Source organism: Pyrgilauda ruficollis, unplaced genomic scaffold, assembly GCF_017590135.1.
Source record: "Pyrgilauda ruficollis isolate IOZ18807 unplaced genomic scaffold, ASM1759013v1 scaffold44, whole genome shotgun sequence".
Lineage (NCBI taxonomy): Eukaryota > Metazoa > Chordata > Aves > Passeriformes > Passeridae > Pyrgilauda > Pyrgilauda ruficollis.
The window spans coordinates 1,270,465-1,293,700 of NW_024525934.1; the positions used below are offsets into that span (position 1 = coordinate 1,270,465).

General features: G+C 39.0%; 1 protein-coding gene across 1 annotated transcript; it reads left to right on the plus strand.

The window, feature by feature from the left end:
* The first annotated feature begins 109 nt into the window (after positions 1 to 109).
* On the plus strand, positions 110 to 22,651 carry GPR180 (G protein-coupled receptor 180). The gene is made up of 9 exons (XM_041478269.1): positions 110 to 515; positions 2,836 to 2,994; positions 6,089 to 6,283; positions 9,595 to 9,775; positions 9,970 to 10,019; positions 13,802 to 13,959; positions 20,142 to 20,333; positions 20,686 to 20,763; positions 22,449 to 22,651. Exons 1-9 carry the CDS (start codon positions 110 to 112, stop codon positions 22,605 to 22,607), a joined length of 1,578 nt encoding a protein of 525 aa, XP_041334203.1. The 3' UTR covers positions 22,608 to 22,651.
* The last annotated feature ends 585 nt before the right edge of the window (positions 22,652 to 23,236 follow it).

Sequence of the window (23,236 nt, forward strand, 5' to 3'; positions counted from 1 at the left end):
ATCATTGAAAGATCGCCTTCCTCGCTCCCCCCGCCGCCCCAAGAACGGAGCTGTCACCGTCTACGGAGGCCACCGGCAGCGGGGCGAGCGCGGCACGTGAAAAGGACCAATGCTTCGCCTCCGCTTTCAGCGGCAACTGGTTGCCATCTCTTTTACGACTCTGGGTCTCTCAACTTACGGCCGGACCCGGCAACGGGACACGTTGCAGCAGGGGCGGGGCCTGCCGCTCTGTCACGCCCCCAGGGGCGGGCGCGCTCCCTCATTGGCTCTCTCGCCGCTCCCGCCCAACGCGGCGGGAGGCGTCACGTGCCCCGGCGGGGCAGCGCGGCCGGGGCAAGGAGGATCGCGGTGTCCGGCGGCTCCCGGGATGCGGTGGCGGCTGCTGTGGCTGCTCAGTGCCGCCGCCGCCGCTGGCTGCTGGGGCCTCGCCGCGGGCAAGACGCTGCGGGGCGGCTTCGCCAGCGCCGCCTCCCGCCGGGAGCCGTGGCGGCCCGTGGCGCGCTTCCAGTTCCACGGTGGGTGCCCCGAGGGCAGGAGAGCGGGGCAGCAGCGGCTGTGCCGTCCCGGAACGGGGCCGGGGGGGAACGGGGCGGCCGTGAGGAGCCGTTGGGGCGCGGGGGGACCGGTGGCGGCCGGAGGGGCCGCGGGGTCAGCCCTGCAGCTCTCCATCCTTCCCTGCCTCTCTCCCTCGCACTCTCCTTCCCGCCTTTGCTCCCTCTCTCTCCTCCTCTGCCGGGACGTGCAACAGGTCCCATCCGCTGTCCGCGCAGCGGGGCCGGGGGTCGCGGCCAGCCGCGGGCCGTGTCCGGAGGCGGCGGGGCGGCCTCGCGCAGCGGCTGGCAGCGGCCGTGCCGTGCCGCGGGGCTCGGGGGCAGCGGGGCAGCGCTGTGCCTCCCTTCGCCGCCCGCAGCCCTGCGGACACTCCCGGGAGAGCAGAGGCGCTCTCACTGCGACACGCATCGCTCCTTCCCTCCGGAGCTCCCCCCGTGGCGGCGGTCATTAACGTCGCTGTGCCCCGTCGCTGTGTGGGCTTGGTGACACCGCGCATCAGGATGTGAAATTCTCACCTGGTTGTTCCCAATGGCTTTTCTTTCCCGTGTTAAAAACTCCTCGTTAGTAATAATTTCTGACAGTCAGTAATTACTTAGTAATAATTCCTGACTGCTATCCTGATGAAAGAGAGCCCTAGCAGTGGCTCGCTGTGCTTGCTAGAGAAGTTTTAATTACAGAAAGAGATGTGTGTAGCCATGACAAGTGCCATGTCCAGCCAGGCTGTGCTGGTCAGCCTGCTTTTCCTGCGTGCTCAGCATTTCGGTAGCTCAGGCTCTTTTTCTTTCCCTTTGAGCTTCGTGGCAGAACAGTTCTGCAGAGTGCTTCAAAATCTAACGGGAAGCAGGAAAACGTGACATAAGCAAACCAGAGCTGGAGCATGACCTTCCAGTGCTGAATGAGGAATGATAGATAGGGTGGAGATCGCTTATGAAGTGACTTGAAAGCAGTTAATTAGCATTGTCCTAGAAGTTAACTGTACGAGTGCTCTAAATAGACCTGAAGGAAAAAAATGCATTGTTTAAATCTGAGAAAAGATGTCAAAACTGAAGATGAGTACTGTAGGTGTTCAGATATAATTGTATAAATTGATGTTGCTTATTTGCATATAAATACTTGTCTTCCTCCATGAATACCGACAACTATTTTGGGTCTTAGTGAAGCTTTCTTTAGAGTCTTCTTTTAATATTTCAAAAATTTAGCTAAACTGTAGTTCATATAAAATTTAATGACTTTTCTTCTCCACTAAATTCTACATTGTAATTTAGGATACTCCTAGGTTAAAGAAGTCTATGGCAATATATGAAAGAAATTATGAAAACCATGTAGAATTACTCAGGCAAGATAAATTTTGTCAAATGAGCTAGTTCTAAAAGGACTAAAATATTTCTGTGTGTCAAGATGCAGCCTGTAGTGTCAGGACAAGGGGGAATGGTTTCAGACTGAAAAAAAAAAAAGGTTTAGATTAGATATTAGGAAAAAATATTTACGGTGAGGATGGTGAGGCACTGGAGCAGGTTGCCTAGAAATGTTGTGGATGCCCCATCCCTGGAAGTTTTTAAAGACAGGCTGGATGGGGCTTTGTGCAACCTGGTCTAGTGTCCCTGTCCCCCAGCAGGGAGGTTGGAAACTAAGTAGTCCTTCAAGTCCCTTCCAACCCAGGCCATTCTGCTATTCTGTGATTATGCAGAATAGCAGAATGACACATTAGAGAACACTTTGGAGGTTTGATTTCTCTTTGCATCAATATGTCATCTATAATTAAGTATTTTAGCTCTAATCCATCCATAATATGAAAGTCCATTCACATAAGTTCTTCTGATGTTAGACTTAAGAGCTACCTTGTGGTGCTCATAGTCATTCCACAGAGATTGTAAAATACTAGACTTTGAACAAGTTATTGAGGCTATTGAAGCACTGTCTTTAACTTGGAAACAATAAAATTTGGGGTGGGAGGGAGGAAAGTAAAAAACATTATCTGGAAGTCTGTTTTAAAAAAGAGGGGGGAGGGAAGGCTGTTTGTAGTAGAGAAGGTTAATGACACTTATCCTATAGTTAAGGTTTGTTTAAGTACCATCATAGACAATTGTACATTCACTGGTTTCTTAATAAGAGACATAAAAATTGTTTCTGAAAGACCATAAATCATTCTAGCAGGAAGTAGTGGTAAAAAATTAAGGATTTTAAGGTGTATTGCAGCTACATGCAAGAAAAATCTGTGCCACACTGTTTGCTTGTAACTGACATCAAGACAGAATAGTTGATTTTGTTTTTTTAAATACTAAGGTGACCATGCTGTTCTGTGTGTCAGAATCAAGAACGTAGCAGTAGCTGTGGCAAAATCCGCTAGACTTCACCTCTTTCAAGCACAGGAATGGCAGAAGGTGGAGAGCAGTGTCCAAGATCACAGCTGTACAGAGAAGTTCTCTAAAGCTCAGCTGACAAGTGAGTTACTGGGGTTTTTTTTCTCCTTACAGAGTTGCTGTATATTTAGAACTCTGTTAAGTTATCTATGTGTTTAGAATATTCATTTCAGTGAATTTGGGCTTTGCATCAACTAGGACTTCGGTCTTCTACAATTAAAAATACTACAAGGAAATAAGATTTCTTTCTTTGTATCACTTCAGAAGAATTGGTTGGCAAGTTATGATTTAATGTGCTGCTGGAAAATTAAATCCATGACAAACAATGGCTTTAATGGAAACAGCCAAACCTTATGACCAGTTCCAGTTCATGCTTTCACATGTTCACAACTCAGAAAGGGTACATACTTGGCTGAAGTTTTCATTTAGTCATTCAGTACAGAGAAATTTTTTTTAGCTCTGCTTGGAGTAAATGTATTTCTTTTTGTTTGTGTTTTTTTGTTTTTAATCTCAAATTTTCCATAAAATAGATTATCTTGGGTATGAGAGAGAATTTACGAAGAATACCCTTGTACTAAGAAACTGAAGAACTAAAGAATCTGAATGTTTGGGACAGTCAGGTGTTTGGCTTGTTTGAGTTGTGACTTGAGTTTGAATTGTGACTTTCATTGCAGTGGAATGAAAAACAAACTAGAGGCAAAGTGATGAAACCTGCTGCAGTTGCTTCTAAACTTGTGGAGCAAATGCTTGTAAGGTGGGAGTGAGTAGCCCAAGTACAAAGTAAAAGAGTAATTTTGTGCTTGTAAACCTGCTCTTTCACTACCTCATGATAAGTCTTTATTTCCTGCAAAAATTAATCTGCATCATGCTACCTTACTTTATAACTTTCCTGTATTATAACTTAATGCTATTTCACCCTTCACTTTTATAACTTGATATTTGTTACTGAATCTCACATTCAGCTGTTTTTAATGTTTGCACTAAGAGTTATACCAGTATAGGATATGTAGATTGTCTTTTTGTCTCTTGTTTACAAAGGAACGTTTCTCACTTGTCAGGAGGCTCCCATTCTCCAGTTCCATGGAAATGGCATTTTTCAAAGTGGAGGAAACAAAAATAAAATTACGTTTTCATGATAGCACAAATCTGTCATGCTTCGATGTATAAAACATGTTAGAAAATTTTTAATACAGTATTAAAGATGAGCTAATCAGGATAAAGCTTAACTTGAATATCCATCTAAATGAAAGAAGAGTAAAACACTGAAGCATTGAGTTATGTAACTAGAAGACAAACAGACTGAAATAATAATTTTTGCACCATTTATCATAGTGGTACTTAAAGCATAAATTTTCCTCTGAGAAGTTAAATTAGTATTAGATGCTTCATTCAAATGTATTTAAAAGAGAAGCTGTAGTCACTTAAAATACATTTCCTTTGTGCAGTCAGAATCCCAAGAGTAACAGATCAACCATGTAACATTTGTCGTAATGAGACCTTACGCAGATGTCATTTGTAGGGATGTGGTTTCCTTACCCTTCATCAGAGCTGGACAAAAGTGCTGCTGGAATAACTGGCAGTTAGTCTGTCTTTCCTGTGTCCCAGCAGTGTACTCATTGTTTTCTGCTCTGTTAGGAGTTGTATGACCACAGGGTGAGTTGGATTTGTTTGCTGATCTTGGGCAAAATCCATTGCTTTTCTGCTTCTGAATCAGCTACAGATTTGACAGAGAACTGATTAAACACACTCTGTGTGATCTCTTACTCTTGGTGCAAATAACACAGTGTCAAGCTGAGCTGAGAGGTGACATGGGGAGTAAAGCCACTCCTGCCAGCCATGGTTTGCCTCTCTTTGGATTAAGCACCATATGCAATACTGGTTTGTGTGTCATCCAAATCTGTACCTCATGACAGTTGCTGCAAGGACACATACACTACAATTCTTCCATTGTCCCATGATCAGTTTCCACACAAATCACAATCACAAGTACACACACTACCTGTATGTACCTGACACGAAACACAACTTTGTATCTCACACTGGATTCTAATGTTTCTCAGTTCATACCTTAAGAGAACAGAAAGTAACTTTTTGTACTTGAAACACATTGGAATTGCATGGAAGTTTTTCACAGGTAGGCTTCAAGTTAGAAATTTTTTCTAAATTTTGTCTACAAAATATTTAGGGAAAATGAGATTTTATGTTTGCAGCTCTTATTTAGAAAGGCCTTTCACAAAAAAAAAGTTTTTTGGGGTTTTAATGAAATTTTTGTTCATCCTCAGCCATTGTCATCTTTACCTATTAAGGTGACTTATTCTGTTATTATTTCTCCTGCAAAGAAATGATTGAGCTGATTAGCACTCAAGTTCAGTAGTCAATGTGACATTGCTTGCGTTTCTTGTAGTTTCAGCCAAACATAGAGAGCCACAGGTTTCATTTGCATCAGGAGTTTGTTTAGAGGAGACTCTGCTTGGTTAACTGTTGTTTTTAGGCAAAAATAGTGGTAAGATAGCAAGAACATGAAACATGAGTATCTTATGTAGTCATTTTTAAATGTAATCTGATTTGAAATGTGCAGTTTGATTACACAATGGTTTCAGATCTCAGCTGCCACTTGAAATTCAGTACGTTACAGTTTGGGGAAGATCCTGTGAAATAATACTGATTTGCACCTTTGAAGCATGCATGGTTTTGTTTACTGAGCTCACATGCAGCTGTTCCTGTTTGGTGCTCTAAATCTCTTCAAAAGCAAAGTCAAATAAATTTCACAAAGGTATTTTTCATGCTGCAGAAGTACCTGGTGGGTAGTACAGAATCGCTAATCCTGTCAATACAGAACTAGAGGATGGAAATGTGCTAAGCCAAGGATATACTTTGCACTTTCTGGCTTCTGGAAGGAAGGAGCCCTCCCAGCAGAGCTGAAAGGTGGGATGCGGTGTCCTCACCAAACCTTGCCTGCACCTACTTGAAACAAAAGCTGAAGTTGGAGGTCTGGTCTCTGGTGTTACAGATAGCTTTCAAAACTCAGTATGTTTTCTACTGTGTGTAGTTTATAACCTGTGTGTGATGCTGCAGATTTAAGTTTTATCTTCATTCAAACATGTGTTTTCTAAAACCAAACTAATCAAGTATTTACTCCTATTTGTTGTTTTTTTTTTTTTTGCTTTCTTCCAAAGTGACTGTGAACCACAGAGAGCAAAATCTGACAGTGTCCCAGATTCCTTATCCGGAAACATGGTATGTGTTTTATGTAGACAAGTTTACCTGCGAAGAGAATTATTCTGAATCCGAGGATATTCAGTTTGAAATGGTCTTACTAAACCCAGATGCAGAAGGGAATCCATTAGATCACTTTAGCGCAGGGGAATCTGGTAAGATTTTTTTTCTTAAAATTAGATTTGTAAGTTAAGGATCTGATTACTCAAATCAGTACTTACTATGCTTGGAAGAGTATGGGGAATGGATAGCAGAGCCTCTTATATTTCTTATTCTGTTTTTGTACAAAGAGTAAACTTGAGTTCATTTTCTGTCATCACAGAAAGTTTCCTTTCCCTAGACTGACTTTCCAAAACTTGCCTAACTAGAAGTGTAGGTGCACAAGAAAAGTCAGTGTTCAAATCTTTGCTGATAGATATTTTGAACATGTTGAAACTGTAATCTTGCACTTGAATATAAACTTAATACCTGATTTTAATTAATCAGTGCAATTCCTTAAATGTGTGAAACTTGATTCTGTGCAGCAAGAGTACGTGCACGGTAAAACATTTTGCTGGTACAATTTCAGTTCAGTGTTTAGACCTTTATAAGTGTCTTAGTCACAGGCTGTAGATGAGGTTTGTCAGGCCTGGTTTTGTTATAATTAAGAAATGTAATTTTAAATCTTTAAACACCCAAAGAAAAACTCAAGACAGCAGCTAAAGAAATGCCTACATAAACTTGTGTGCTTTGGACAATCCAGCCTAATGAATTCTTGGTTGCAGTGAGTAGCATCACTGCTCTGGGAGGCCTCATCAGCTTGTCACTCACCTGGGTCTGTTGTGAGGAAAGGACTCTGTAGGCTTAGTCTTCCTTCCTATACAGAGTGAACCTGAATATACCAAGGATGAGCCTAATTGCTGTGCTCGGAATCAAATGCCCTGCTGTCACTCATGACCTCTAGAGAATATAGCGGGAACAAAGGCAGCTCAGTTTTTGAAAGGAAGAAAATATTCACTGGAATATTCAGCAGAATCTGCAAGAAAGTAGCACGTTAATAATCAGAATTTCAAGGCTCATAATCAGATATAACCTCTCTCTTTAACTTCTTCAGTTCAATAAACTTGCCAATTTTTATTTGGTGAATTTGGCCTTCAGAAGTGAATTCTAGGTGAATTAACTTACTCTCAAAGAAGATTAATAGCCAAAGGAGCAATTCCTAAATCAAGGGGCGAAGCAGCTACATGGCATCATATGGCCCACTAAAGTGATGTAGAGACCTCCTACAGAGGCATCTCAGCTCTGTATTAGTTTTGTTGGGAGACTGGGCACTGGGAAGCAGAACTCTGAGCAGCTTATGTGCTGAGTAAGGAGGTGTGTAAATGTGCTGGATGAATGTATTTAGGTCTAACAAGTAGGAAGCAAGGTGAGCTGTACATGCCATGTCTTCCAGAGTTGCAGAGGAACATCTCTGTTGATTCAGAATTAAAACCTGCATTGTTGCTGTGAATCCTGAAGCTACATGGATTGGTCTGCTTTCAAACAGCTGAGGAGCATTTAATCTCTGTCATTCTCTCTCTTTTTTAGTTTAATTTTTAATGCATCTCTGGGAAATAATCTTTGCCATTTTTTCATAGGAACTTAGAATGAGAGGGTATCAGAGAGAAGATCCAGCTTCATTTCTTGCTTATTTCATGCAAGCAACTAAAAATTATATAGTTGCAGAAGGTTTTAGTTAGGTCTTCCTTCACTGGAGTTACTTTAGGCCTGATACAGGACATCTCAAAAATTAAATGCATAATAAGGAAAGCATGGGAAGGAACTTGAGGCTGTCACCTTGTGATTGTTTTCCTTCAGAGATGAGGGGGCCTGACTTCTGATCCCTGGCAAGTAATCTTATTTTATATAGTAGGGCTCTTCTATATAAGACATGCTGTCAGTGGAATCTAGGATTTCTAAAGGCAGCTGAACAGGTAGCATTTTGAAGAGCATTTCTTATTTTTGAAATAAGATATTTCAAATTATATTTTACTTTGTCTGTCAGCTAGGTTCCTTGGAAGTCAGGAAACTTATAGGGGACAGGTTGAAAATTTATTTATTTATTATAGTTGGTTTTCAGTGCAGCTTTCTCCTAACCCCTTTTGGTCTCAAACCAATAATCTACACTCTGTCTATGGTCGGAATGCTTAGTGTTTGTTAAAAGCTAGTTGATTTTCCTAAACAGTTTTCCAAGGGTTCTCACTCATCATGGTGAGAAATAACTTTTATCTGCAAAGTCCTTGCCAGCTTCAGTGGGTATCTTTTGAAGCAGAAAGAAAGATTTTATCTATACCACATACTTTTTTCATTGATAAATCATGCATATGTATTGGTGTAGAAGAGAAGCAGAGTGGCCTGGAATTTTTAATCCTCTTAATTACCTTATGCTCTTTTTCTCCCATTTTCCTGCATGTGTGTCTAAAATGCTTAATTTCAGTCCAAGAAGCTATAATATTAGCTACTATTCAGAACTCATCCATTTCTAATGTTTTTCAGCTCAGATATTGAAATGTCTCTACTTGCTCTTCCCAATCTCTGGGGGGAGCTGGCTGGGAGCTTTTACCAGAGCTATTTTGCTGCTGGAGAAAAAGCTTTTTTTAGAATCTGATTCTATGGGCAGCATTAAATTTCAAGGAAGGTTGGACAATGAAAACAAGTTTTCTATGAGAAGTATTTGTTTACCCGTTTTTGCCTATTTCTCACTGGCTTTCACCCTTTGGGAGCTCCTGATGGGTTGCAAAGCTTACTGACAATAGAAAAGATTTCCAGGATCCAGGTCTTAAGGGAAGCCAAACTGAAATATATATATGTATATATATATATATGTGTGTATATATATATATATATATATATATATATATATATAATGATAAAAACTAATTACTGTTTTCTGTGCTACTTTTTATCTGTAAGTTTTCGGACTTGATCAGTTGTGCTTCTTAAGCTGCTTTATGTGGAGGAAGGGTGACACCCAGTGGTTAAAAAGATTAAATAGAAGTCTGTTTGGTGTTTGTCTCACCTCAGATTGTGCCTTTACAGATTCAAACAAACAAGCAAAAAGAGCTAAAAATGAATCCTTTAATAAATATATTTCTTACTGATCAAATGAACTACAATTCTTTTGTGTGTATCAAGAAACAGTGTCACTTTATACTGGTCTGGTAATTGCTGCAAACCTCTCTGCTCAGAAAAGGTATTGTTGATTAAAAACAGTTTGTCAGATCAAATAGTAATCAGTTCTTTCATAAAATTCACTGATTTTATTGGATAAAATTGACTAGGATTTAGACCTTTTACGTGTACTACCACTTTTGGGTAACACTTGCTAAGTATTTCCCATTGATTGTATTAATCCCGAAGATAGTAATGATTGCACTGTTTGTTTGGTTATTTGCTCCTCGTAGCAACGTTTCTTTGTAAAATTAAGCCGTATTTTTTTTCCCCACAGGATTACATGAATTCTTTTTCCTGCTTGTCCTAGCATACTTCATAACTGCATGCATATATGCACAGTCCCTGTGGCAAACAATTAGGAAGCGTGGACCTATGCATGGTGTATTAAAGGTGTTGACAATTGCATTACTGTTGCAGGCTGGTTCAGCATTTGCCAACTACCTGCATTTCTCAAGGTACCTTTGCTCCTTTTCTGCTTTCAGTCTTTAAACTTGAAGAACAATGTGTTGTAAAGATCAGTACATGATTTGCCTGGGAGGGATTGTGGCAAAACATAGGACTGAGTTTTGAACAGCATGTACTTGTGAGAGAGAACACCCATTTAAGACACACCCACTTAAAAATACAATCTTTTTTGTTCTTTTTTCAGTTATTCTAGAGATGGGATAGGAGCTCCTTTTATGGGAAGTCTGGCAGAATGTGAGTCTGTCCCTTGTTTCTTACATATTCCTACCCATGAATCTGTATAATACTTTAGCAAATGCTGTCGCTGGACTATACTTACATTGGATCACGTAATTTGATTTTTAACATAAAATACTGAAAATTGCTTCTCCAGAAAAAAAAATGTTTTATGTGTTTACAACTACGAACACTTAGGCATGAATATCACCTGAACAGGTTTTACAGTACATTGAAGAGTTTTGTGGAGTTAGATCTAGAAAGCCAAGCTTTTTAGGAAACTTCATAATATGTTATATAATTTGTCATTTCACTGACAAATTTAACAATTATTAAATGGACAAGTATTTTACAGCGCAAATTTTATGATTATCATGATGCAAAAAATGCTTGCGCGGAGGTTTGAGAAAAAAAAATGTTTTATGTGTTTACAATAACTGTATTTGAAGTTACACATCTGTGATATTGTTTAGGATTTTTCAAAGGATTTTTTTGTCTCTAGATTCCTTGCTACGAACACTTAGGCATGAATATCACCTGAACAGGTTTTACAGTACATTGAAGAGTTTTGTGGAGTTAGATCTAGAAAGCCAAGCTTTTTAGGAAACTTCATAATATGTTATATAATTTGTCATTTCACTGACAAATTTAACAATTATTAAATGGACAAGTATTTTACAGCGCAAATTTTATGATTAGCATGATGCAAAAAATGCTTATGCGGAGGTTTCATGCTAACAAAGCATTTTTCTCCACTCTGTATAGATATTCCAAGTTCCTGTAGCATACCTTTCCAAAATGCATTAACTTAATCTTGTTCCATTCTTCATTCTCCGTTGTTGTTGGGTATTTTGGGTTTTTTTCCTGCAGTTCACCTTGGAAGTATTGGGGGTTCATTCCAGCCAAATACATTTCCTTTTGGCTGGCTTGAAGCGCCCCAAGAAAGTACTATTGCAGTGGTGTGATAGTGTTGGGGAGTAACAGCCTGTACAGAGAAACATTTCCCTTTGTAGAGTTCATTTAGAAGGCTGCAGTTGGAATTACCAGCCTCTTGATGGCACCTGGCACCACAATAATTGCCTCTTTCTTGTTTTAACCATTTGAGCTGGCAGCTCCTTGCAGCCACTCCAGCAACTGTGTAATAAAACATTCCTTCTCATCTCATGAAATGAAATAAAATGGAGAATATGGAGGTAGTCAAAACTCCACCCTAGTGTTAACTATCCAGCCAGAACTTCAGAGAGAATAGCTTCATGTTAGATTTTTTTTTTGTTTATGTGTAGTAGTCAAAAAGCCCACTTTTATTTATATAAGCTTATAATGAATATTATTTTTGAATCAGTAGCTGAATTTCTTAAATTCAGCTGGAAAGTTTTTACTTTCTTACTATCTCTGAATTTGGTGGTTTCCAAAACAGTAAGAGAGCAGAAGTAATAGAAATGTGAAAAGCTTCTGTGGCAATTACAGTTCTGAAGAATGGCTGATGGCAAGTAGTAGTTTGAAGGGGAATAGTATAGTTTGAAGGGGAAAGATGATACCATTTTTTCTACATGGCAGCAGAAATCTGAGTTAGAAATAAATGTTAAAATTTCTATTAATTGCAGTGTGGCCAGAATATCTTTCTAAAAACCTGTTCAGATACCATCTCAAGCAATTATTCTTTTCCTAGTATGAGGTAGTCTTGACCATGTATAAAGAGCTGATCCTCAGTCTAATTAACCACCTAACCCAATCGCATAAATCACACAAATAATGCTGGTGCTCAGAAGCATTGCAAATGCTGTCCTTTTAACTTTTGGTAAGAATAAAATGTGAAAAGTCCAAGACCATTATTGTGTCTGTTGAATAGTCAAAAAAGATTAATTGTGATGAAATCAGACAATTGGTATCATCTCAGTAACATGATTTTACCCTGACCTTGAATATTGTGGGATTATTGTAACCTTGAAAATTTTTCTCACCCTTTTTCTTTCCAGCAAAGTATATGGGATGTCAAAGATTAAAGCTGGTTGAGGATTTTTGTCTTACATGAATTTGTGTGGGAATCCACTTGAATTGTTAGCACACTGAAGCAGAGCAGTAGCTATATCCATGATATGATGGAGAGATGATGTCTGGCTGTACCTTGTAGGGCAGCTTATCTTAAGGAAGGACAGAAAAGAAAATGCTCCCTATAACACACAGAATTATTCAGTCATTTTTCTAGTTTGGATTTGTGACGCTGGTTTGGCATGCCTTTCGTTCATGTAACAATTCTTTTTCTAGTGAGTATTGTCTCTCAATAAGATAGCATTGGAAAATAATTCCATTATCATTTTTTTGCCCAAAATCAGTGCTGGTTGATTTTATTAAAGAATTACCAATTTTGTATTTACTAAAAGCTCTTGACAGATCTTAAACAGCAAAGGTGTCTTAATACATTAAGAAGCATTTAAGCATGTAAACCCTGAGCATATCCCAGGAATTACATTCTGAAGTCTGATTTATACTCTTTATTTTGCTAGTATTGCTAGATGTCAGGGAAATATTGTAGATGATCTTCTTTCGACACACTTCCCATGTATCCATATTCATTTCTGTATAGTGGCAACATTTCCTGTGTGAATATTTTTAGTAAATGTGATATTTATCTTTTTTAATACCGTCCAGTTGTACAAAAATACAGCTTTGCTTTTTCTGTGACAGAAATATTATTCTGTACCTGATAGTGTAAGTGAAAATTACAAATAAGGAAAAAATTTAATTGAACTAAAATAGTAATGAAGCAAAAAAGAAAGCATTGCTGTGTGTAGTGCCCAATCTCTAGTTTCTGAGCCAAATTTACAATATACATAGTGTAAGGGTATATTTTTCTTTTACATCTCTGCTATGCCAGTACAATGAGTCAGATCCCAACACCAACTTTAAAATTGTTCATTAAGTCTAAAACTTACCAGGTCTAAAGCTAACAATCACCCAGAAAGAAACCTTCAGGTTTTTCTACTGTCAGTAGCACTGCAACAAGCCTACAAATAAAGACTTTAATGTATCCTAGCTTAAAGTTTTCTTTATTCTGATGCAGCTTCAAACACAAGTTTGAGACACTGATTAAGAATGTAACTTTATGGAGTATGTGTTAATTGTTCCCAAACAGTTGTAAAAATGGACATAGCAAAATGAGGCAAAGGTACTTTGCATTTAATAAAATAAAATACAGACAAGTTGTTGATCTAAATGAAGTTTGTGTTAGGGTTATTCATTATATTTTCCCCTTTAAGTATCTCAGAGTGGAATTTGTCCTAAATATTTGTGCTTTCTTCTGGAAGCTACTACATCCTCAAGACAAAGTGCAATTAATTCAAAGTACAATGTAACTATCTGATTTTTGAACAAAAGTTCTTCAGAGTGAAGAAAGGAGTTCATTTCATCGTGTTGCATATTTGCACTATGATTAACATACATATGATTTTAGTTCTTTAGCATTTATAAGTCTATTTATGCAGATGGACTGCTGAGCCCAGACTATTCTGACACAAGAGTGGAATTTGGAAAGACATGGCACTGTGCCCATGTTCTTGCAGATCTGCAGCATAACTGCAGGAAAACTGATAGTGATCTGTTTGGTCACTGGAAACTCCACAAAATAGCCACATTTTGTGCCAAAGCAACCTCATCTAATCTAACTCATCAAAATTAAGAGCTGATACAGAGGCATAAGCATCCATCGTTCGTTTGTGGGTATATAGAACATTTCTCTTTGATATAGGAAAAAACCCAAAACTTTATTGTAATTTTATTCATTTTTCTTTTGTTTTGAATAGTGTGTGACATAGTCTCACAGATACAAATGCTGTACTTGTTGTTGAGTCTGTGTATGGGTTGGACAATAGGCAGAATGAAGAAATCTCATGGCAGACCTCTTCAGTGGGATTCCAGTCCAGCGTCTACTGGCATTGCTGTAGTAGTTGTTGTTACACAGGTTTGTATTTCATATTCATTCTTACACTGAAGTATACAGCTGCTATTAAGTATGACAGAACTGTGAACCAAATAATTTCAATATTTTAATCTTATGAGGGAGGGAGTATTAAGACTGGAAAAAAGCCCACAGCATAATGTGCACCCAGTATGTCTAATAGGTAACACCACCTTCTCTTTACTTTAACAATTTAAGATGTAGCTCCACAGTATGTTTTTGTCTAGCAGTAAAACCACTTAAGAAGTTCCCACAGTTTCCCAAACTCCTGATTGTGCCAATTGTTTGTAGCATTATAGAGTGAAACAGATTAGTGGAACAACCTAGACTGAAAAGAAAAAGTAAAAAAAATATTTTTTTGCACAGTCATTTTATTGATCTGATTTGTAATGTGGTCCTGTAAATAATTGTAATCAGTGCATCTGAGGCATTGTGAACTACATTATGCAGGCTGACAACCAGCAGCATAGGAGGAAAGACAAGAACAGCTATTGTGACAAAGTCTTTGTCATGAAAACACGGAAATCATCAGTGCCCTCCTTTTGGAAGCACTAAAATAGAATGTCTAATGGTCCTTTCAATCAATATAAGGAAAGGAATTCTTGAAAGGTTCATGTGCAGGATTGGTCTTGCAAATATACAAATGGTCTGACACATAATTTCATTCAAATATTTTCCATTAGTATAAATTAGAAAGTTAAGTAAACCAGTAACTTAAAAGTAAATTGTAATGGAAATCATTCAACCCTGGTGGTGCCTTTTGTAAACAAATTTTTTTAAATCACATCATAAAGACGAGAATCTGAAAACCATTGAGAAAGAGAAGATCAGGGAAAAATTGGAGACAGTAATGAGGAAGAGATTATACTGAAGATTTTTGTGCCATTTGGGTAGTATCTGTAATTAGTGCTGCTTCTAAACTAAATAAGTGGACTTCTAGAACATTAAGAATAGCTGGGAGCTGGCATTTCTTGCTAATTAAGAATATAAAACAAAGGCTATTAAGGTCAATGGGACTGTTGAAGTTTAGAGATGGGTGTCAAAGTAAGGTGGAATGAACCTATCCAGCACCAGAAATGGTGGTAGTAAAGAAGACTTCTAAAGTATTTAATTTCATTCATGCCCCTGCACTTGTGCATATGTATGGGTATGTTAGTACTCTGCCGCTTGAGACTGGAAACTTTTTCATTGTTGTTTCCTTTTACTATACATAGAAAAGACACCCAGTATAATCAGCTTGATCTTGTTTTGGTTGTTACTTATGGTAAAAGTGGAGCAGGCATCATACATGTGGGCTGCTTCCCCCAAGACTTTTTGGCTCTTGGAGCAGCACTGGAGCTGCATTAGCACACAGTTGTCTATCTTACTTTTCACCAGTAAGGCATAACTCTACCACATCTCCTGGTACCATTGGGAGCATCAGGTTCAGCAGGAGTCTTGTAGGAACACAATATGGGTGTTGGATTATGTCATTGCCTAAGTGGTTTTGCACCTCCATATCAGTGTCGACTGTCTCCAGCAGAATTTGCCTCACACTAAGAGTATGCCTTCTGGAGAGGATATTTTCCATCTTGTGGTTCAGTACATACAAAATACACCTTCTGTCAGATTTGTTCTCCTAATTACAGAGTGCAGCTGTTGGGCTCAGGAAAACAGGATTTAGACAGTTTTTCACTGGTCAGTCTAGATTGACATGGATGTTTGACCTGCTATAAACACTCAATGGGCCCTTTCAATGGCTAAAAATGTAGAATAACCTTCTTCCTGTTCTGATCTTTCCCAGAGATTCTTATGGGAGAACCAGCTTCCTCTTATGCCAGAGATTGGACAAACTTCATGTGAATAATCAGAGATGTTCTGAGGACTTGCTGTGGAGGCTGCTGGAAACTGTGTGCATTAACCTAATGCAGCAGATAGAGATTGCACCATGTTAGTTTTACTGACATTCTCACATACCTGTCCTCATCTTCAGAGATGTCAAGAAAGTGGACAGCCTGAGAAAACATGTTATTCTTCAACTTAGCTTGCTAGTCAAAACTGCATTTATCTGAGCCTGTTTGCTAGTTCAAATTGCTCAGCAGATTTTCAGGGGTTTTTCTCCTCTTGGAACTGATGCTATGGATTTTTTCTTATTGTTCTTTCAGAAGCACTAGCAATTTCCTGGGCTGTGTTTATGAGTTGCCTTCAGTGTTGGGTGGACACAGCCTCCTAGTCAGCAAATGTCTTGTGGTCTTTGCAGCTGCAAAGAGGTAACATCTCAAAGGAGGGACAAGTCTGCCATTTAGCATCTCCTTTTGCCTTAACTTGTTCTTTATTTCAGCCACAGAATAAAAGATTCCCAGGCTGCTGTGCATTCATTAAAAATCCCACTTTTTGCTGCTGAGGCACAAACCTTGTACAGAACTTTATTGATGGCAGGCCCTTCCCATCACATAGACCTAAGAAGTTTCAACTTTCAAGGCTGACCAGACTGTAGGCAATGATTCTGGAAAGATAGCTGATTGCTCTGATCAAAATGGCATAGAATCTTACTGCATTAGACATCACCCTGCACAGGGGTTCTTAGGTGTGCTCAGAATCAGCTCTGCCTCTGACCTTAGATCTAAACCATTTTTTGCTGTATTGCATTGCATGACATCAGATAACTCAGTACTAGATATGGTTGGGAACAGCTAGTTTGCCTTGCTGTTCCTTCTAATTTCCCTTTTGCTTCCCCCTTCCCCTTGCCTCTCAGGGGTGATCTGTCCCATGAGAACCTGTCTTTGCTGGAGATTGGTACCTTATCTTGGCTTGTCATAAAGTCAGTGTTGGCATCGTGAAGGGAAGGAGGAGTTCTACCATAATTGTTTTCTCATGACATAAAGGAAGAGTGTCTGGTTCTTCATATGGATGTGGAGGTTCTGCTTGTATATCTGGAACATCAGGAAAATATCTGTGGCCACCATTCCTCTAGTATTTGAAGAGGAAGGTCAGTACTGGACAGTGGTTGGTCCAGTGAGCCAGGATAGGTCAGGATTATATACAGGTAAAGTCAGGCATTTTGAACAGTGTATTATGTAAACAAGGAGATGGTCATTCTGTTTCATCTTATGAAGAAGTGACTTTAATGTTGGACATATAGTTGGACATAATGTTGGACATGTATAGTGTGAGTCAGCTCTTTAGCTTCCTCTCTCATCCAGTTCTTTTGTCTACAGCCTAAGCACAGTTGTTCTTCTGAATAACAATCAAAATTGTCCTCCCCTGATTTCTTCTCAGAGCTCAAACATAATTTTGCTGACTGCCAACAAAAGATGTCTTGGATATCTACTTCAGCAGGCTGATGTCTGGTGTTTTTAAGTTTGTTCCTGATATTGCAGCTAAGTGAGCTGATACTTGCCTTTCTGTGGTCAAGGTAAGGGACCTTAGGGTTCCTTGGCCTTGATTTCTCAAATTTTAATTATTTTTTTTATATTTCACAGCTAAAGATAGGATTTTAACTTCAACATCATGCTTGTCTGTGAAGGTTTTTCTTATTCGAAAACAGATTGTCTAATCCATTTTTGCCTAGAAACACTTGATAGCAGAGTTTTCTATAGGATCCTGCTTTTCCCAGGTGATTGAGAACAGCCCCAGCTCATAAAAAGGGCAATGATACATTTACTTTGTCCAAGTTTACACTGTTGCACTGACAGTTCCATCTCTGCCACTAACACCTCTGCCTTCTGCTTATTTTGGAATAATCTAATGAAGCTGAAGGAAACTGGACTTCTGTGATCTCCCATTCCTGTCACCATACACAGCCTTTGATCAACTGGTGTTGTGTTGTTTACACTCTTTAAAGGGCTGGTCCAGAACATACTCTGCTGTCAGACACTATTATCCTATGAGAATTTGGGCTTTGTTCTCATGATCCCTTTACTCCAGCTCTTTGTCATCTTCCCATGAAAGTGGCTTTTTTCTTTGCTGTTACTCTTGGTGTAGACTAAGGAAAATTCAGGCCTTCATGAGCTCTGTTTTTTAAGGTAAGGTAGGTTCCAGTGATATTTTCTTCTTAGAGCAGTGTCACAGTTTTGTCTCCATCAGCCTATATGCTTCCCCCCAGATGCTCGAGTCAGGAAGATTCTATACATAAGTTCAGGGAGTCTTTTATTTTCTCAAGCAGATTATGTACAGTCCAGGGAAGTTAAATATTTTGGCTGTTCCCAAATGTAAATATGAAAAGGGAAAATGCTCACAAAACTGCAGTGGTTCTGTAACTGGTAGAACTGTTGTTCATTGTCTGAGCATGTTCTGACTGGACTGAAATAACTTCTGTGATAGGAATTCATCAATTTCTTGCCAAAACTAGTGCTGTAGACACAGCACAATGTTTGGTAACGTTGTATCTCACTGATTTGGGAGCAGTTTAGTCTTAATTCAGTCTTACTCTTTGACAGAATTCTCAGTCAAGTAACTTAATCATTTGAAGATGTTTGCTTGAAATCACTCTTTTTCTGAGCATTAGGGTGAGAACATTCAAAGCCTGTTGGTCAGATTGTTTGCTAGTAGTCAGTGATGTTGAAAACATGCATGCTTTACGTCTGTCCCTCTCCCATCCTTCCATTTTCCATCCAGGTGGTTGAGGAGTGACTGAAGTGAGAGCAGCTGTGAAATGACAGGGCTGTGTCCCCCTTAGGTAAGGGAGGGGGAAAGCAGGAGACTACTCTGTGGATATTCTAAGCACAAATTATTCTAATACTCAACTGATGAGACTCAAGGCCACCCACCTTTGGAAGGCACAAGTGGATTACACATTTTTTAAAAAGTTAATATTAGGAACCTTTTTGTCTTTATGTAGTGAGAAAGCCTTTGAATGTGTTCAGAAAGGAATTTGACTAATTTATATTTCTAAATTGAGCCATACAATGTCTGCTTCTGAGACTTTCAGAGCTACTTCACTCATCAAATTTGCCTACCTTTCTTAAAAAAACCTGCTTTATTAGGCACCTGAAGCCTCAGTGCAAGTTAGATATGTGCAGTAGGTGGAGTGGATTCCAGTGTATATTCAAGTTCTAAAATGCCATTCATCTGCTACATGATGCTCTGAGATTCTAAACTTTATGTATTCTAATTTATAATGTTAGCATTCCCAAAGTCCTGAAAAGGTGTTCTTCAGCAAGACACATTTTTTTATGCAACTGGTTGGCGCCTTCTTCACAACTAATATTCAGAAACTAGGTGCTTGTTAGTCTGTTTTTCCTTGGAGGATATCAATATTATTTCTCACAGTGCTCCCAGAAAATTGGATTCCACAGCAGATGGATACAATGCTGGGAGTTAAGGAGGGGGTTACTATCTTTTATGTAGTTATCTGTTGGCTAGAGTGCTCGGCCAGATGTTGGAATGGCATTTGGAGCCTGTGACACTCCCTTTCCTAGACCCTAGGAGGTTTCTGAGCCAGGTGTTTGCAGAGTCAGGCTCGCTCACAGTTTCTGACCTAGCTAATGCTGAATTCTTTTCTCCACAATGGCACAGCTTCAATAGAAGGGGTGGAGAGTGGCCCACCCAAGAACACCCTATAGCCTGGCAGTTGCAGCACTCTCCAAGGAGGTGGGAGATGTGAATTGGATATCCTTTAGGCAAAGAAGGGAATTGTGGGAGATCCAAGTTCAACCTGGGTGAATGCTTGAGCCTTAAGGCTATTGTATAAAAGGGGCAGCAGCACCACCCTCTTACTTCCCCATCTTTGAAAAGAAAAGTGAATCCTGTTAGGATTTTGAAAGAAAAGGCGTAGTCGCCTGCTTTTGAAACAAGCTTTACAGGTTGTGGATCACAAGTGAAAGGAGACACCTCCCTGTAGCTCTGTGAAATCATTTCAGTGGTCTTCCTGCAGAGTAGGACGAGTGTGCAGGTGATCATCTCACATTTTTTTCTAAGGTGCTGCATTCCCTCTATCCAAATTAGAGGAAACTTTGACTTGTCAAGCTTTCTAAAAGTTACAGAATCCAAGAAGTGAGACTGTTCCTGACAGTTGCAGTTGGAGTAATAGGTCACAGCAAAAAGCGTTTCAGACTTGGGTTTGTTGGGTTTTTTTGCTTAGCATGGCAGTCCCTAACAAGTAGAGTAGAGCATTACCAGGTAACTTAATCTGTGGTGGAAAGGTTAATTGAGAGTTAATGTAACCTGGTTTACTCTAAGTGCACTTTGCTGTTGTTCTTTTTCAGAGCTTTTTGTTAATTTGGGAGCAGCTTGAAGATACAGATCACCACAGCTACCATTCGCACCATGGCTTGGCGAGCGGGCTGCTCATTGGCCTCAGAGTCTGCCTAGCTCTGTCCCTGGCTGCTGGGCTGTACCAGATTATCACAGTGGAGAGAAGCACACTGAAAAGGGAGTTCTACATCACCTTTGCCAAAGTAGGGGTTACATCAAACAAACTGATCCCTTCGTCTGTAAATGTAATTGTGGCATGCAGTTGACTGAAACACTAAACTCTTTCCCTCCATAAGAAAGTTAAAGTGTCTGATTTGATTACATTGCACCCTGTCATCATACTCTAAAGTAGGCATTTTAATTTGACAAGGAGTATAGAGCTTTTTAAAACAGAAATCCCACCTTTCATTGTGTGGTTTTCGTTATGTTGATTGAAAATTAAACAATGGTTTCATAAAACAGACAGAAATGTAAATGTAGTTCCTGTAACTGTCATCTCTTTCTTCTAAGCTGGCATGTAGTCATTTTACAACTTACACTCATCTTCTTTTTTAGGCCTGCATTCTCTGGTTTCTGTGCCACCCATGTCTTGCAACCATTGCTGTAATATTCAGAGAATATCAAAGAGAAAAGGTATGTACAGGGAAGATAAAAGAGATGAAATTTGAATAGTAGTTGTTCTTCATGTTTAATGTTTGTTAGCAAACTCATGCTCTTAGGCTGTTAATCCTGTGACCCCAAAGCAACTTGAAAAGTCTTAGTCACACAGCTCTCATTGATGCTAACGTGAGTCATATTTTACAAAGGCATACAGGGCTCGAATCATCTAAGGGTAATCATTTCTAGGTTAAGGGAGGGAGAGGGGGAGATTGTTAAGTCAAAGGAAAATGTGGAGGGGGTGTTTTGTTTTATTGTTTGCTTGTTTGCTTTTAATTAAAAACACCTTGGAGATTCTTTTAACAAAGGGAGTAGAAAGATAAATCAGTGGATTTTTTTTGTTGTTTGCTTTTTAGTCTTCATCCTTTAAAAGCTTTATGTGGCTAAATAGGTCAGGGAACCTGTAGCTGAACTGTATTCTTTAGATCAAGAAGTCTGTCCAAATATGTTGTTTAGTTTGTAAGCTCTAAACAGTTAAAAACAAAGGTGGATTCGCTGAGTTTCTCGGTTGCTTAAACGTATTGGGAAGTATAGAACTCTCTGTGTGCAGCCTGCCATGTTCAGATGAAGTACACCACTATTCTCAGGTGATTGAGTACCTCATTCCAGCATAGGGTTTGCTTCTTTTCTTTATGCTTATAACCATCTGTGCATTTGTATGCAAATATATTCAGAAAATGAGCTTTTATTTGTGTAGAGGATATGTAAGGGAAAGAAAAAGGTCTTATTAAATATAAATAATAAATTAAATTCTGTGTTTGATTTACCAAAAAAAAAAAAAAAAGGAAATCTGGGCAGAAAAAAAATTGATTCCTCTAGAGTTACTAATGAAGAGACTTTTTGTTTTGCTTGATGAAAACATCCTCAGAGCAGGAGGACAGTCTCTAGAGGTAGGATCAGTAAAGTAGTATTTTTGCAGCATTTTGAGCTTACTAAAGGAAGACTACAATTGCTCTGCTCTTGCATTTGAGCAACTTTAACCATTATATGCAGCTGCAGTTCCTACACTATGATAATTCAGCTATGTTTGCTTCTTCAAATGCACCTCAATACAATAAAACGCACAATCAATAAATACCATACTTATTTAAGAAAAACATGCATTTTAAAGGATTGCCTGTACATAAACTGAAGACTTGTGCTTTCTCAGAAACAAGTTACACCTTTAGGCATTTGATAAATACAGCCTTACATAGCTTTTGCAGATGAAGAGACTTGAACTGAAAGAGATCTGGCTAAGTGAGATTGATAAATCACTATCCTCAGCTCCTGATTGTGCTAGTGCAAAGTGTTTCCAAGCTTTCTTTTTTTCCTCCCCCCCCCACTCTGTTTGTTGTAAGAATAGAATATCTAAACATCACCTCTGCTTGTGAAACTGCATGGGTGGTGAATTGCAAGTCTGAAATTCCCCAGAACAGAGACTGCCAGAAGGGTTATGTGACTTGCCCAGGGCTATCTACTGATTTAAAAACACCCAGGTGTGAGAGTCTGATTCCTGGACTTAAAATGCATGTTCAAATCTTTTGTAACTGCAGCACTGTTAAACGGTTTAAAGTTAAACCTCGAGCACTCATGCTGATAGAAATTTATTGTGGCTTGTTTAGTGAGAGAGTCGTTTTTACTTACTATTTCTTTCTCTCTCTCTTTTTTTTTGTCTCTAGATTATTACCATAGGTGTTATCCTCTGTCAGTGCATCTCCATGGTTATCCTCTACAGACTTTTTCTGTCTCATAGTCTATATTGGGAAGTATCTTCATTGTCATCAGTGACATTGCCACTAACAATATCCTCTGGACATAAAAATCGACATCACTTCTGAGATGTTTAGGAAGAATACATTATGTAATAAATGTGCAATAATGACTTGAATATACAGGTATTTTTGTCACAAGTGTATGATACATCGGTTTCACTGGAAAACTGAGTGATAATATCAAAGCACTTCACAGACCTTTGGTCTGACAAGATTCCTAGATTAATGTGTTAAAAATACTGTGGAGTGTAAAAATCCATAATTTGAAGAGTTTTATAGATACTATTTAACAAGTGTTGCTGAATTGTATCACAGAAGAGTACAATGAATCTTTTCTCTCCCATTCACAGACACCAAAAATGCCATTACTTTGTGTCAGTACTAAGTTTGAAGGTCTTGTAAAATGGAGTTCTTAAAACATCTACATGCTCAAACAAGTTTAAAATAGGCCAGTTGTGAAATTGGTGTGATGCATAACGATGAGTAAAAGGTTTTTTTTTATTTTCATGCTTTAGAGAAAATGCATTTTATGTATCAGTGTAAAAGATGGGGAAAGAAAGGAGGGAGAATGATCTAGAAAACATATGTAAAATGTTCACAACTGACTGCAAGAAACTTTCCTTTATCATGGGTGTAAAAGAAATGCCTTTTTTTGCATCTAATGTTCATACTGGTTAAAATCCTAATGGGAATGT